The 17,642-nt window shown below is 30.5% G+C and overlaps 1 protein-coding gene across 2 annotated transcripts in view; it reads right to left on the bottom strand.

Annotated features, from left to right (window-relative positions):
* LOC107367788 (lachesin-like) overlaps positions 1-17,642 on the bottom strand; it is a 38,608-nt gene that overhangs the window by 15,966 nt on the left and 5,000 nt on the right. For both annotated transcript variants that reach the window (XM_015935539.3, XM_089266284.1), the window contains exon 4: positions 3,745-3,927. In XM_015935539.3, the coding sequence (XP_015791025.1) occupies positions 3,745-3,927 (183 nt within the window). The remainder of the gene's footprint in view (positions 1-3,744; positions 3,928-17,642) is intronic.

The following is a 17,642-nucleotide window of genomic DNA, read 5'->3' as shown; positions in this document are numbered from 1 at the left end:
CAATTGAATCGACATTATTCAATTGGCATTTTTGTAGTAAATAAAAAATCCATAAAACTCACAAGTTTTCATCATCGTTATCATCATCAGAAGTAAACTCTTCTAGACAATAAAATGTCACGCAACTTGTACGAACTTTTCATGAGTGTCTTACTCTCAGTTGAAATTACATTGTAGCAATTAATGACAATTTTATGCGAAATGCAAAGAAATATTTCCATCAAAAAATCAGAAGAATAATCTGTAACTATCTGAAGCCAAGAAATTGATTTCTGTGAAATGTCTCATTTCGCTGAAAATTGTTTAGTTATTCATCCTCGACTCGTTAGACTCTTGTGAATAACTTAATCACTGTGCTTGAGATGAAAGGTTGGACTTTCTTTTTTTTGGAACGGAAATTGATGAAGAAAATACGGAAATCTCAGTTTTCTTTCATCTCGTCTTTTTGATTCTATTGGGACAAATTCAACTTGTCCAGTTAACAATAGCTCAAGGGTGATTCTGGTTGAAGAGGTGATGAACTAAAGAGGTAATATTTGCTGGTGAGCAAGGAAAAGGCAAAGATGAAGGGAGAAAAAAAGGAAATAAAAAGAAATGAAAAGAGGTAAAAGATGGTTGGCAATGATGACGGTGATGAAGCATTAAGAAGACAAGTTAAACTCGAAATTGACCCAAAACAACAATCGAGACAAGAGAGTAAAGGCAAAAACACCAAAAAAACTAATTGTCCTTTTGCTTCTCTTCTCTGACAATCTTGCTCTCAGAACTTTTAGTGGTCTTGAAGAGTCTTACTTTACATGGTTATATTTTCATAAGAAACCATTACACTCATAATCACCTTAAGCCACTTTGATTCGCTTTTCTTCTTTTACTTTTTTCTTCTTCTTCTTCCAAATACTCTTTTATTGGTGATATTTTTCTTCCTCATCTTTTCCTTTTTTTCATTCCTTATTTTCTCTGTTTTCTTAATTGCTGACCAAACAATTGTAATTGGTTAATTTTCATCATTACAAAAGAAGAAAAGTGGAAAAAAATAAACTCCCTGATATCGAAATTGTTATTGTTTTATTTTGCTTCCCACATGGAACTACTGATTGACTCTTTTCTTTCAAATGGCCAATACCATCCATTCTGACTTTTACGTTCATTTGGACTTGTTTTTATTGAAAACATTTACAAGGTTAACTTGAATGGCAAGAGTATAACTGGAAGTGATAAATACTTTACAGTGATGATGATTCCCTATTTAGCTTGTTGTTGGAATTACTTATCCAGATGAAAATAGTTTCAGGCATTTTCAGCTTTTATAAGCGTGTAAACATTTTCATGACGAATTGTTTCCTTCATTCATCTGGAGGAAAATATGTTGATAAGGAAAATACAATGTTTTCTTTCAACTTGTTAAAAATCTAATTCCATTTCTACTCATTCCATAATATTAATGGTCAGGCATTTTCAGTAACCACCTCAAGTACCTCATGATGCATTGAATATTCCTGAAAATGAAACAAGTTTTGCTAACGAGAAAAGATTAATTTCTTCAGATAACCGTGAAATCTCTTGACGATATTATTTTTACAAGATGATAGAATTTTCAATTAGCCAAAGTAAATTGACTATAATGGTTATTAATTATCGTAAATACTGAATGATGAAAATCATGAAAATTGCTTTCAAACCATTCTTGGATTCTCAGACTGACCCATGAAAAGAAATTGCGAAAAATTCGAAATGAAATGAATCCAAGAAAAGTTGCAAGTCAAGTAAATAAAGGTTAAGTTTCGTAAAATGAGACGATAAATTTCAAAACACATTCTATCTTCAGTTCAAGTTTTGATGTTTTTTTCGCTGAAGAATGAATTCCAAGATTGTCAGATAATGATGAAAATGTTAACGATATTTTCTTTTCGTCTGTTTTTTCAATGAATAAAATTTAAAAAGTGATGAAAGAATAAGTTGTTGAATCTGATGAGAAGTGCAAATTTGAAACAAAATGAGCCTGTCAACATTAAAAAAGGTTATACACTTTTCCATTACTTTTTTGTTCACAAAGTGATAGGGAAATGAAGAGCGGAAAAATGCTCAACAAAAGGCTAAACTTTTTTTTTCTTGTACTCATGGAGGAAAAAAAATGTTCATCTCACAAATGATGTGGATGCTCGGTAAAACACTTAAGGCAATCCCATTCAACAGCAAAAAACTTTACAGGATCAGAGATAAACTGTTAAAACGTTTTCATCCAACAGATACTTCTTTAAGTCAACCTCAATTGACTTTTAAAAGTTTTATTATTATCATTATTTTTATCACTTTTCCGTACCATGAGTTTCATCGACTTGAAATTTGTTATTTTTACTTGAGCCAACTTGGGTTAACGATGGTAAAGATAACGAGTACTTTATTGATGGAACCAGAAAAGTAATTTTAGGGAAAACGTTAACTTGGAAGGAAAACCTGACAAGCATGTGACTCGTCAATTGTTCAGTTATTTATGATAAGAAAACTGCAAAAATCTTCGAGTTTCCTCCAATCATGATTTACATGGAATCGATTAATTGGACAAAAACTGTTGTAATGAAAAATTGTATTTCGACAAAAAATGCAACCGCAAAAGTGTAAAAGTCAATTGAATTTTATGGATTCGAAGTTTCGAGTTTAATCAACTGAAAGACAATACTCTTGCAATTCGATTCGTTTCATTGGTTTGAACGATTTTGTTGATTGTTCGAGGTTTATTGAGTCTGATTAATTGAGAATTAAAGGTTTACTAAAAGCCTACTCAAAGTGAAAGAAATTGAATTTTGGAATATTTCATTTCGAAACTTTTCAAAAATTTGAAACTCTATTCAATTAACTGAGTCAAATTTAATCATTTTTTTAATAGTTGGTTGAGAGAAATTTAAATTTATGTTTATCATCATTTTTTTGAATGCAATTAGTTTCTTCTTCGTGCGTTAAATGTGTACGGAATTACATTTTTGGGTTGCGAGATTAGAGTAAATCTTATTCTTGATTGTCAACAGGTATTAACACAGGATTGAATATGCATGCGACTAAATCCTTATTCAACTGAATTTTCCGTTTAACATTCAAAGCATTCTTAAAGTGATAATAAGCTTTTTGAGTTGATGACTATGAATATTGTTGAGATCAACATTGGGTTCAAAGTCATTTTGGGAATAAGGTTGAAAAAAAATTTGTAATTCACAAATTTGCTAATGAATAAAACAAATTAGTAAATTTCTCGTGGAAAATATTCAACTGGAAAGAATGTTTACATTTTCTAAGAAATTTTATGCTGAAGCACCTGAGAATTAATAAGTTGAATGAGAAGAGGAAAATCTTGAAATGAGTAAAATTGAAGCTCGAAGTTGATTCAAGTTGCGTCTGGTTTGCAATTGAAGTAGGCTAAGAGTAAGGTAATACATGAAATAGAATGCAGTTTATCATTTCTCAGGTTTCATTTGATGATGGATTGCAAAAGGCAAGAACGTTTCAAGAACAATGAATAAGAAACTGAAATGATAAAATGTCAGGATAGAAGAAAAAACTGTTGAGCAAAAAATAAAAGTTGGCGATAGAAGAAAGGAAAAGGTGAAGAAACGATGAAAAAAGGATGAAACAAAGATACATGAAGAAAAGAAGAAAAAACAGGTAAAAAAGGTGTGATGGTAAAGAGTAGGAAAAGTGGAATGAGAAAAGGAGAAAAAAAAGAAACGAAAAGAATGAGGAAAATCAACTTACGTGGTTGGATTCCCTGATCTTTTTTCTCCTGCCAGTTGCCATACTCGATGGGTTTACCATCCTCACGACGCCAAGTTATCCTTGGCAATGGGTAGCCTCGAGCTCGACAAGTTAATGTTGCATTACTGTTCTCACGTCTCATCACATCGACACTTGTTTCCGCCGTTAATATACGAGGAGGAACTGGAAATTAGAATAGGTAAACGTGGTGCAGATGAAACAAGAGAAAAGTGGGAAAAAAGTTAAGACAAAAGAGAAAAGCAAATTAGCCAAACTTGATTGCAACAGAAGGTATCTGGCAAGGTTATCAGTGAACGGATAAGCAGCATCACTGCAACGTGATAATTGTATTGACGAGATAACATGAAAAAAATCGAGCTCGAAAACAAGCTTGTGTAGTGTGTAATCAAAATTTAATCATTTTTGGACTCTTTGTCAAGATCTTGATGTGCATCTGATGAGATGGCTAAAAAAAGTAACAACTTTATGCAAAAAATGATAATTCAAGATTAAACTCTGTTCATGATGCAACAAGACCTGTAAATTATCTAAAAACAAAAATCTCATGAACTTTATACTTTTTTCGCTTATCTTATCTTATTTTTTTCGTTTAGTTTATTATTTTTTCCAAGTCATTTCATCTCTTTTGATTTTGGAAATTCGACTTGAAAAGTGCCAAATTGCAATCAGTTTTGGTTTGTTTGTGCAAAAAGCTTGACGATGAATAACTGCAAATTGATTCGAGGAGAGATGGAAAAAAAGTTCCATGCAAAAGGTTATCAGGAAATTATTCTCTTGAGATATTTAGATCAATTTGGTTTGGTCTGTTTGAGATTCAAATGTAATGCGCTATCAACAATTTTTTATTATCATATAAAAACAAGGAAAATGTCTTTACTCTGAGATTTCATTAGAACCGCAAATTGATTTATTGTTAATGATATTTCAATGTTTATCCATATTGAAAAGGAAAAAGACTTCAGTTGATATTGCAATAGAGCATCAAAGTTATTTATCAAGACTATTTTATAGCTTTTTTATGAATGTTCAATATTCGATTAACTCTTCACATGTTCTGTATTCGGAAGCGCTTTTTAGCTCATCGAGTTTCGTCAAAGATGCATTTGGCTTTTGCGCCTTTTTGTTAAATAATTGTTGAACTTTCTTTAGAGATGATTGACTCTAGCGTATTGTCATGGCTGATGCATCATTGATTCCGGCTGAAAAGTTGATTTAATCATTAATTCAACAGATGAATGATTGAATGTGATACAATGCTTTGATCATGATGCGTGTCTTTTGCTGACTTAATCTTCTCTCCATCTTAAGACTAGATGATATTAATGTGAACCAATTCCCTTGTATCAACATTTATCTCTTTTCATTTATTATCTTGTTTTATAATAGAGATATATTTTGATATTACTCTATCATGATTAGCATAGCTTTTTGATTCAACAGGGTAATTATGTTAACATGATTACTAGGTATGCTCGCATTTTAATAATAATGAATAAAGGTTCCATATTAGAATAAAAGTCTTGCAAATAGAACAAAAAAACATTTTTAACATGCATTTCATTGATTGAATATTCTGTGTTGAATGCAAATCCTTACTTTTAGTAACAAAACTCAACTTCAAATGTTTAATTTGTTATCTTTTTATATTTAATCGCTATTATTTTGCCAAAACTCATCCCTTTGACACACGATTAGCAATTCAAGCTTATGGAGTCAAAATTAATTCTGACTGCTCCGAGTTAATATTAGGCGCAATTAAAGTCTTGCAACTTATTCTGAAGCTACACTGACACGTTCCAATAATACTTTGACTCGAGTAACGAGATATTACAAGAATAAGTACTTAAATCAAAGATGCCTCAAATTTCTTTGCTACGGAGGCGTAACATGTAATATTGAACTGTGCATTTTTGGTAAACATTTATGAAAAAGATTTTTCTGTTTAGAAGAGAGTTCTGAAGGAAACGAATTCTCGATGCTTTATGACTTTATAAAATGAAATATAATGTCGATTAAATAGATGAAACATGAACAAATTAATTCGCATGCATAAATAGTTGCCGCTCCAATGGATATAAACTTGACTTGAGCATAGCTCAGAAAAAAAGTGAAGAATCAAAAAAGTATAAAGTTGAGCAACACTGAAAATGAAAATTGAAAAAGGTTAAAGAGCAAAAAAATTACTCGAGAAATGAAACAAAAAAAAAACTTGAAACTAAGAATATTCTTTCTGCATTTCCTTCAGATAACAATTTCACTTTTCCAAATAATAGCTTATATCTTTTTAATACTCAATCTAAACTAATATTAAAAGGTGAGAAAAAAGTAAAATGCAAAATAGTGGAGAAGAAAAAAGAACAGGGGAAAAGGAAATGAGTAAAAAAACCAATGAATATCAATATAAATATGGAGTTTTTGTTATAATTTAACCATTTTTTACATTCAATGCAACCCAATAAAGTAAAGTTGAACATTTAACTTATATAAACATTGATAGCATTTTAATATTAACCGATTATTACATGAAAATACATGATTTAGTTTTGCATTTTTTCATCTTTTTTTCTTGCTTCTTTCAACTTTTCATTTTTGGTTCATCATTTCAACTTTAAGGTCCACTGAATTTGATTTCATGTTAAAGATGATTTTTTCTCTCGTTTCTTGCTTTGATTCATTTGTAAACAAAGCTCATGATGAAAAGTGAAAGGTAAAAAAGCATGAGAATCTTTTAAACAAAGAAAATGGAAAAAAAGTTCATTTGAATTGAAATTTTCTTTTTTCACTCCAACCAAATGATGCAATTGGCAAAGAAAAGTACAGTCGATACAATGGAATGGAAAGTTTTTTTCCTTTTTTTCTGTTTTCACCATTTTTCCTCGTTTCCAGTGATCGACAAATGATGAGCATGATAAACTTAAGTTATCAGGCAAATCTCTTCATTTATATTCATTGGTAATGATGCAAAATTTGGTGTTACTCCATCATGAATGGTTCAATGTTTATCATGTTTAGAATCCATTCTTGTACGGAATTTCCATAAAATAGATAATCATTACTAACTGTGAATAGAAGCAAATTCTAAGCCTTTCATTTTCTTTTTGCATTAATTTAATCATAAATAACCATTCTATTAATAATAAAACTGAGTGATAATAATAATGATAATTAAAAAAGAAGCTGTAAGATAAAGCAACATTCACTCCAAGCTTGAGTCGCAATTTGTTTAAGAGAAGGAAGGAGTTGAGAAAAAAAATTGGAATAAAGTGTTGAAAATGTTTTGTAAAAGAGAGATTCAATCTTTTCATGGAAGAAAAAAAGTATTATTTGAAAAGAGAAAAAATAATTTCATGTAAAAATTTGCATACTAATATATAAACTGAAAGTTGTGAAAAGGATAAGATTTGTGCTTATTCAAGTTTTTGCGCCTTTATTTAATTTTTGCAACTTTTTTGACAAAATTTTATATTCACTGAATTAATCAATTATTATTGCCAGAATTTGAGATTTGAAATGTTTTTGCAAAAGAGAATCGATAAAACTTTCAAGAAATTCTGGTTTCATAGTTTATTGCAATCAAAGAGTTGAAATGCAGTTCGAAAAGCTGTTTACATGAAACTGGAAAGTCATTCAAATGCGATGAAACTCGAGAGATTAACTAATCATCCAGGTTTGGAATCAAACAAACATTCAACGAATTTCCAGATTCATTTACCAGTGCATTCAACCAAATCCATAAGCGGAATTTGAACTTTCACAAAAACTTTTGGTTTGAACTTTTCCGAATTCAAGACATTTCTGTTCATAGATTTTTTTGTTTGGTTTCAGCTGAAAATTTTTCTCTTTTTGGACTTTTTTAAGAACAAAAGTTCGAACTTTAGTTTTTTTAGAACTTCTAACCAACTTTTTCGTGGTTATTTTCGAGCGAAATGTTATTTTTTGCATCATTTATGCTCGAAAAGATCAAAAGGAAAATAATTTCAATCTTGTTGCTGGATTTGCAATTATTAGGTGAGAGTTTTGAGATTGATGTTGGAGTGTAAGTTGTTTCACCATAAGACACTTGTATGAATGCATTGGATAAATGGGTTGATAAAGATGTTGACAAAATATAATGGTAAAGTAAAAATTAAGTATCACTTGAAATGATTATGCTCGTTTTGATATCTAAATGTTGACCAGAAATAAATATATTTTTTCATCTCTTGATGCTCACTCTCATCAATTGCAGTAGCTAGTCTGTCCAGGGTTTGCCTTGTGCTTTGTCTTTACACTGGTTCACGGTTTATCCAACCTCATCATCTTCATCATCTTGTTTAACATTATTATCATTTTGTTGACAAAAACATTTCTCTTGTCCAAATATTAGCTCTTGATATAATAGCTAATAATATCCATCTTCAACAAGATAAGATTATATTTCCTGTTGATGCAAAAGCGAAACATAAAATGAGATTTCAGCAGAAAGTGTAAGCTTGGAAGAAGAGATTTCAACGTCAACAGAGTTTCGAGTCCAACTGACAGAAAATTGTTGAGCAACAATAAACACGAAAGCAAGCAGCAGCAAGAAAGAAAAAACTGAATCGGAATTTAACCTATCATTAGTCGAGTTTTTGTCTTGGAAAAAGCATCTTTTTTCCATTCAATTTCATTTTCCGTGAGCAATTTTTTCTCTCCTCAACTAGAATAGTTTTTGCCAAAACTGCAACAAAGTGTTTGCAAAAGACTTCATTTAAAATGTTCACTTTGATGGTGAATTGGGAGTTTGATTGACTTGGAACTTTTCAATCAGAAATTATTTACCTAAATAAAAGTATCGCAATTCTCAGAGGTTATTGTATTAGCTCAACAAAATTGGTACAAATACAGAGATTAGAAGATGAAAACAAACCTATTCATTATTTCGTTTCTTTAGTTTACTTTTTCTGACCAAAGATTAAATGGGATTTCATCTTGGATGTAAGGTTATTTTATTTATCTCTTTCATTCCTTTTCTAATCCCTTTCCTTGTTTCCTCAACTTGAACCGATATTGAGTTATTGTTGAACCACTGAAACACCAAGGTTGGCGTAAAGAGCAAAACACAGTCCAACAGCAAGTGAAAGACTATTCAGTAGTAGAGATTATCAAAACAGAATATTGGACAACGAAAAAAGAAATGGAAATCAAAACTCGATAAACACAAACGTTTTCTTCTTCCAACTTGTTTAGCTCATTAGAAATCTTGAAATTTCATTTTCATTCAAACTTTTCATTATCATTTCTTCCATCAAATCGATCAGTTTTTAACCACGACGAAACTAACTTAGAAACAAATTGAAATTCGATGTTTAATTTGCTTCCACAGACTTTAATTTCTATCGAAGCAACTCATGAATATTAAACAAGGAATAGTTACATGATGTTTTTGACTGATTATCGACTGGAAAACGTTACATTTGACATATTTTCTGGTCGTAAAGTCAATATAACTAGCAATGTAAAGTGATTAAAAGTTGGTTTCAAAATGTTGACTCTAGTCGAAGTCGAAGTTATAAAAGATTTGTTCAATTAAGAAAATTAAGGTCACCCTTTAGCTAAACGATTTTGTTTCAATTTCGCTTTTTTCCTTGATTCGTCTTTCTTTCTCTGGATTCTTTCTTTTAATCAATTAAATTGTTTGAAACTCTTAAAGATTTGACTTGCGGCTTTTACTGGCAAACAAGTTGAATGAGTAAACTGTACAAAAGTGAAAATAAGAGCAAAAAACAACTCAAACTTTGTGTTAGTTTTTCGAAACGTTTCTTCTTCTCTTCTCTCCCATCATCTTTCAGATCATTTCAAAAGTTGAAAATTCTCAATACCCTGAAGGTTGTTTGGTTTAAAGAGAGAGAGAACAGAAAGAAAGGTTATTCTTGTTCAGTGTTGTTCCAAGTTTAACTTTCGATTTGAACGCTTCCAGGTTTATTTCCATTCTTTTCATGCTTTGTCTTATTTGGCTTCATTTTGTTTCACTCATTCTTTGCAAGGTTAAAGTTGAAAATTTTGATCCACTTTCTGGATTGCAATTTTGATGATTCAATTTTCATCGATGGGCACAGGGAGAAAAACATGGAGTGACTTGAATTTCCATATTCCCATGGCATTTGATTAATGCAGCTTGACTCGGTTTTCATTAAAACGATAATCATTGAAATGAACAATTGTTCAAGAGTCAAGATTGCCTTTCAATTATACTTTGACTTGAAACTGTTGAAGCAACTTTCAACTTTTAGATTTGATCTGTTGGAATTGATGTGAACTTATCGATTGACTGTACGATCTTTTGGTAAAGATAAAAGTAAAATTGATTGAGTTCTAAAGCTAATCATTGGTGTTCCATCAGCAGAAAAAAGACTTGTACTAATTCATTGTTTTTAGTAAAAGTGAATAAGTTTCTCGACTAGTCTCAACAGAAATAACAATCAAAGTTTGGGCTTGTGAACATTGAAACAACCAATGATTACCAAGCTCAGCATATTTGTTTGTCAAGATAATTCTCGAGTAATTGAGCTCATTGATGGTCTCGAAATTTTATTTCTCCTTATCTCAGCACAGTTAATGACTAGTTTGACAAAGATGGAGGAAAAGTGGAAGATGAGCAAAAAGGAAGAAAAGTCTTGATAGACAGCCCGAGCTCAACTCTGGATGAATCAATGGTGAGAGAAACAATTTGCTTGAAAATAAAGTTATTTAACTTATGGAATCGTCTGAACAGTGTTGAAGTCGAATTGATTATAGAAGAAGAAATGAAAGAAAAAAGATGGAATAGAATTGAAAAGTTGATGAAAAGAATAAAAGAACAAAAGGTATCAATGGAAGAGAAGAAAGAAAATTCACAAGAAATCAACTTTTTTTCAACTTTTCTTTTTACATTCAGAACAGAAAATGAGAAAAAAAAGAAGGAAAAGATGAGAAAATTCAGTAACAATAAACAGTGAAAATGATTATCACAAATATATATCATTTTCATTGATGACAAACTTGATAAAACTTCACTCCCAGTTTGATAGCTTTTCTCTCTCCTTTTTTTGTCTCTTTTTTTCATTCAATATTATTATCAATTTCAACAATCGAACGTGATTCAACAAAATCATGAGGTAAACGAAGAAAGGTCAAAAATGTCCAATTCTCATCTCTTGCAATATTGTCAGATTCATCATCGACTAACCACATTATCTGCTGGAAACGTTTCAACCTTAACTAGAGAAGCGAGAATAAATAAATAAATCAAATTAGATGAAAAACTATTTTTCTCAATTGAACCAGAAAATAATTTGACCAAAATTCAACAAAAAGGTAAACTCTTATTAAACTGCAACAATGGAAAATATTTTTAATTTAGATTTAATTTCCGTTTAAACTCCTTCTTTTTCCTCGAAAACTGTTTAATGATTAAAAATGGAATACTTTTAGACAGAAACAACAGGTTTGCAGATGGAAAAACTTTCAAAGTTTCTACTGTTCATGATTTCCTCGAATATTTGAGGGATGACAATTTGAATTCATTCTGGTCGAGTGTTTAAGTTTTTTGAATTCTATTGCAAATTCTTCGAGTTTTTCGATTATTGTTTCGTTTTTCACTTTTGCTTTTGCAAATTAGTTTTGCATTTTGTCCTTTCAAGTTTCAAGTTGCAAGTTTGTTTTGGAGTTGCGAGGCGAACAGAAAAGTATATTTTGTTTGTTATGTAAAGGGGTTTGAATCAAGTTGAACTAAATATTTATACTATTTTATTGGTCTTGAAAAAAGGTATGAAAATCGATTTGTAATCATGGCAAAAGGAAAATGATGAATCCGATTTATTTCTGGTAGGAAAAGAGCAAAAAGAATAGAAACAGAAGGTTGGAAAAAAGATGATTCTGTTTCATCCTTTTTATCCCGAATTGAGGAGAAAGAGGTAAAATTTTTATCTCACTATTTGCTGAGTTTCTTTTTCTTTGAAACACTAATAAGGTAAAGAATTTGAAATGATAGTTTCCATGGCTTTGACTGTTAGCTCTGATGAAGTTGAACAAGACTTAACTGAAATTGTCTGAGGAAACAAAACTCGAGACCCGAAATTGGAAAAGATTTGTTATTCATTTTTTGATTTTTATTTTAACATAATTTTGCCATATTTTTCTTTCCATTCCTTTTCATTTTGTTTTATGCAACGATTTTTGAGTAAATTTCCTGTTTTCCTTCTGCTTTTGATTTTCGATTTCATGATATTCTTGTTGATTTTTCAACTTGAACTTGCTTCTGTTTGCTTTTATCATTTTACTTATCAACATTACATTATTTATTATGGAATGAAAAGATGAAGATAACATCATTATCATGGTGAAATGGAATGGAGAGAAAAAGGCAATTCACTGAGAATTGGATAGAAATTGATAAATAAAATTGTTCTCCAACCCATTGATGATTTTTGTTTCCATTGAATTGTAAACTTCATTTGCCTCAACAAAAATGCAAGAAGCAAAAAGTAACAAAGAATAAGGGAAAAAAGCAAAATAAATATTAATATTGCTTTCATATTGCATGGCATCAAGTAGTGTCAAGATGTTTTATCTGGATTGAACAGTATTCATATAACATTATACATTAATAAACATTGCAATAGATTCTTAGAAGCTTTTCACTTTACATTTCTCATTGAAATGCGAAGCAAAAGCAGACTGATAAATGACATTAAATTTGCAAACTGCATTTAGCTCTTCAAGTATTCATGTTCATTTTTAGTTCAATTTCGTCTTCGTTGACTTTAGCACCTTTCATAGTTCGCTATTAATTAGTTGCTGAAACTGTTGATGGAAATTGATTCAAGCAAATTCAATGTTCATCGCTTTCGTTGGAAGAAAAAGGAGAAACTTTCAACAGATGGTTCCACTTCTAACTCAACACGTTCTGAGCCTTTTTGATTTACTGATTTAAAAGAGTTACGAATGTTTTAGTGATATTAATATTTATTTGAAAGCTCAATGATAGTTTTATTGCACATGAAGAGTTTTATTTTGCAAACTTTTCAGGGAATGTGTTAGAGAATTAACAAGATTTTTTCTTTTCAATTTTTCTTCTTCTCTAGTTGCTGGTTAAAGGGAACTTTATTTCACGATTTTTCTCTTCTTTTCATTGTAATTGTATTTCAATTCAACCTTTTTTTTGCATTTTAAACCATTTCAGCCAACTTTTTCTCTTCAGCCAATTTTGTGTTTCTATTTTTTTCTCGTCTCCTTTTAGTGCTTTGATAAACTAAACAAAAAAACCATAAACTTGAAATTTATGTGGGTTAACCTGAAACATGGAAACATAATATAATCAAACGAGACTCTATTCATTTCAATTTCATTCGATCCAATTTTCACTCCAAGATAATATCAATTTTGATTTATCAAGTAACGCGATAAAAAAAGAAGGGAAAATAAGTGTAAAAACAATTCATCATCTGGAATGAAATTGTTTGTGACTTTGTCTAATCATGAAGTTGCAGCATTCTGTTGAAATTGGCTTGTAAATTGAATGATGGAAGCAAGAAAATTGCATTTCCCAAGTTTTGTGAAAAGTTTAAACAAGTCTGAATAATGCAAAGTTGCTGTTACCAGAAAACAAACGCAAGTTGAAGTAAAATTGAGATTATGGTATTGACACGAAAATGTAATGTTTTTAATGATGAAATGATTCAAATCGATATAAATTCTGGTTCGAGTTACTTTAATAATGTATAATTATTGTAGCTGTTTACATTAAATTTTATCAACTTTTACTTCTTTGTAAATGTTGAAATTTCCCGAGAGAAAAGTCAAAGTTACTTAAGAAATAATAATTAATATTATTTTTGATATCAACTTGAAATGAGGAATTTCGTTAAACACAAAACACTTAGCAACCAGGAATGATGAATTTCCAGAATTGATTAATTTTTCCATTCAGTAAAAGAGAGAAATGTGAACATTTTAAAAGCTAAAATGATAAATGAATGCACAAGAAAATTTTCTCCTTCCTACTCAAATGATAACCAGGTAAGCAATGGCCTCAACAATGAAAAGACATTTTCGACTTTCCCTTCTTTCTTTTCCATAAAATCAGATGGAAATTTCAACATTTGTCTAAACTCAGTTTCGAAATATAAACATCAAGAGATTATCTCAACTCGAATCAGCTAATCATGAAAAGAAAATTTGAACTTGAAAAGTCTGTAAATTGGAGTGTAATCATGATCATGATTGTGGATTCATTTTTGGAAAATTCAGCTTTTCCATTGGAAAAAAGTAGCAAACATTGAAAAGTTTTTCGAAAAAAAAAGATTTCGAGAGAGAGATGAAAATGTGTACAACAGATAAATAAACATGTGAATAGATATTAACAAGAAAATATGAATTCTATTCAGTCACGTCCTTTCTTTCCAAATATAATCAAGTCGACTCTCAATGAGTCAATGCTGTTAAATTTCATGTTTACCAAAATTGCACTCCAACAATCTTATACAATGAATACATCAAATCAACTTGTATTAATAATGATATTTGACTTTGTTGCTTGCTTCAGTTCAATCATGTTGCACTTTAAATATCCCTTTGCAAGTTCCCCTTCTAATCCATGTGTGATGAATGAACAAACCAGATGCAAGTTAGAGTGCAAAATGTTAGTCGTTTTTTCATGCATTTGCAACCATTTTATCAACATTTCAACATTTTCCTTTCATCCGTGTTCATCTCTTTTGTAGTCAAAGGAGAGCCTCAGTTTAGGCAAAAGTTGGCAAAGTAAAGAGCAAGTTGGAATTGACATGTATATTCATTTATTTATCAAAAACTTTTTTTTCTAGTTGATAGCTTGAAGCATCCTACAGCGAATGCATAATGACACAAATCATGATGATATTGCCACTGTTATTGCTGCTTCTCCTGTCAACTTTTATTATCATTATTATTATCATTTACAATCACAGGCAACATTGAATTTTAAACTTTACTCCGTTTATTTACTTATAACACTTCATTCATTTGATTACAATGTATCAACATAATGTTCAACAATATTCATCACTCTACTTTTACCATAAAACATTGAACTCTCAAAATGATGAATAAGAAACACATTTTTTCTTCCTCTTTTCTACAAATTATTTCATGCTTCAGTGTTACAAGAAACTTTGATTTACTATTCAATTTTCACTCCCAGTTTACTGGGAGTAAAGATCAAGAAAACACTTCTTTTCATCTTTGCTTCTCATGATTCCATCGGTAATTAATTTCATCTTTTACTGTTTCTTTCGATTTAATAAACTCGATTTTATTGCATTGGCAAAGTTTTCATTATTAATAGATATCATTGAGATATTGCTTGTGAGAATATTAATTGGAAGCGAAAAAAGAGTCGAAAAATTTGCTAACAATTAAAACAAATGATGATGAGAGAGTTAATGAAATAAGTGAAGCTCATTAAGGATATATCGCTCAATCAATTAATACTAATAAAATGGCATCATTTTTGTTTCCATTTTTATGAGAAAATTTTTCAAAGAGAAAAAATAGAAAAGAAGAAATTGAGAGAAAAGTTGAAATCAAACATGAACCAATTAGTTTGAATGGACAAGGTAATGGTGATGATAATGATGAGTGTTCATCAGGGTTAACTAAAGGAGAAGAGAGAAGAAGTAAAAAATTTTCCTTGGAACTAAAAAGCTAAATGGATTTATCAAATTCATTCATTTTCATCGCTTTCCCTTTGCACTCTTCATTATCAATATCACATCATCATTGAACCTTTCGTAAAATTATAATAATACGACCAAATAATAATTGAGATAAATTGATTTGGGTCAGGTTAAAGCTTAATTTTGTTCGGAAGCCCGCATGATAACAGGAAGATTGAATAACAGGGAATAATCAGAATAAACAAGATTTGGTATTAGCAGATATTAAAACAGGGTAAAGATGAAGAGAAATATGTATTAATTTTTTCTTCCTTTTCCTTCCCAACTCCCTGCCTCTCACCGAGTAAAAAAAGGCTGATATTTTACTCCAACCCATCAACATCATCATCATGTTGATAAAGTAATAATCTAAATATTATAAAGTAGAGAAAAGTAACTGGATAAATCCAAAAAATATTGAATGGTTAAGCAGAAAGTTATGAGCGAGAAGGAAAATGAGATGAAACCAAAAGGTAATGGGAATTGAGTTGAGGCAAAGGATAACGAGAGATTCAAGGTAAAAATGACTTTAAACTGCATCCTTGTCTTCAGTTTTGGCAAGAGGATTTATGACCATTTTATATGAATGCTAAATCTCCCAATGGATGGCTTCCTATATCATCCTCTTTTTTTACCATTCCCATGCTAAGCTATTTAGCAGCAACAAAAAGTTTACCAAAAGAGGAAAACTCGACTTTTTTTCTTCTTTCACTCCCAACTATTCTTTCATTTTGAAGCATCGGAACAAGCTTTTTTCATATTAACTATTATCTTTATCATGTTTATTATTACACTCCTTTTGTATCCATTATGCGTTCATGTTAATAAACACATCAACCCTTTTCTTTTGTTGTCTCAAAATGTTATTACCATCTATTGGTAAATCCATCATTAAATAATTGCATACTTTTAGTGAAAATTAAATCATCAAAGCGCTTTTAGTCAAACTTCATTTCAATCTAAAATGGACTCAATGGCTTTCAGCTGCAATCACAGTTTGCTAATCATTAACTAAGCCAAAACTCATTTGTTACTCTTTGTCCAAATAATTATATGAACAGTTGTGGGACAACAACTTTCCACTTTTCATTTGAAACTAACGATATTAAACTATTGAAGTAACTTTTTGCTTAATATTCAAGATTTCCTTGTTACTTGTTAATATGAATGCGAACTGAACGCTCAATAAAAAGATTTTCACAAAGGAACTTTGGGTTTCTCATTTTATTTTCCGAATGCTACTATGAAATGTAAAGTCTGAATCGTCTGAATGTTTGAAGGAAAAATGGTCGTTATTAGTCGATTGTAAAAAGTGCATTGCTTCAGCTAGTGATTGGAATTGTTTCGTATTCATTCACCGACTACAGGTTCGAAAATAGTATGAGATTCCTTGTCATGAGCCAAGAGTCAAGTTCTTTTTTTCATTTTCCCCATTCGAAGCTTATTTATTTTTACATTGTTTTCATGTTTGTGATACATTGTTTAACCTGTTTTTGCTTTCAAACAATTGAACAAGCGTCTTGATTGTGGCCAGACAATGTAAACACAATCAAATATTGATGGAAGAGAAGCTAATATAATAAAAAAGAGTGAAAAGCAGGAGAAACAAAAAGATAAACTTTGTTCTCTTGCAATGATCGAAGGGCTAAAGTTGAATGAAATGGAATTAACATCAACAATGAAAGGGACAGAAAACTTGAGCCCAAGAAAATAAATAAACAAGAAAAGTGGGCGAATGAAGGATGAGAAAAGGTGAAAACTGTATTGATATGGAATGTGAATGTGTGAAGAGAACAGAAAAGTGAAACAGAAATAGTAAAAGAAACAAAAAAGTTTCTAGACTCGAGATGATTCCATGTAATAAAATCTCAAGTTTCAAGGTAACAAAAAGGTTTGGAAGGTAAAAAGTTGAAAGCTGAGCAAAATTGAGTAAAAATGTTTTACACGCCAAGTCAGAGGGAAAAGAGTAAAACGGACCGAAGAGAAGATGATGATGAAGAGAGACATGAATAACATCAAACAAACAAGCTTGATAAACACAATGTTATTCACATCACGACATATTCTTCATCCTTTTTAGCCTAAGGTTGCGTTGTTTGTAATATTTTTTTACTCCCAGTGTGTAAGTGTGTTTTGTGTTTCATCTTTTTTTGTTTAAACTCATTCAAGTTGCTTCTTGTTGATGTT

This window comes from Tetranychus urticae, chromosome 1 (genome assembly GCF_039701765.1).
Source record: "Tetranychus urticae isolate SD_2017Ah chromosome 1, NJAU_TeUrti_SD_1.0, whole genome shotgun sequence".
In the NCBI taxonomy this organism is placed as follows: Eukaryota; Metazoa; Arthropoda; class Arachnida; order Trombidiformes; family Tetranychidae; genus Tetranychus; species Tetranychus urticae.
The sequence above is the reverse complement of the archived record's forward strand: the minus strand, read 5'-3'. Positions and strand labels throughout refer to the sequence as shown.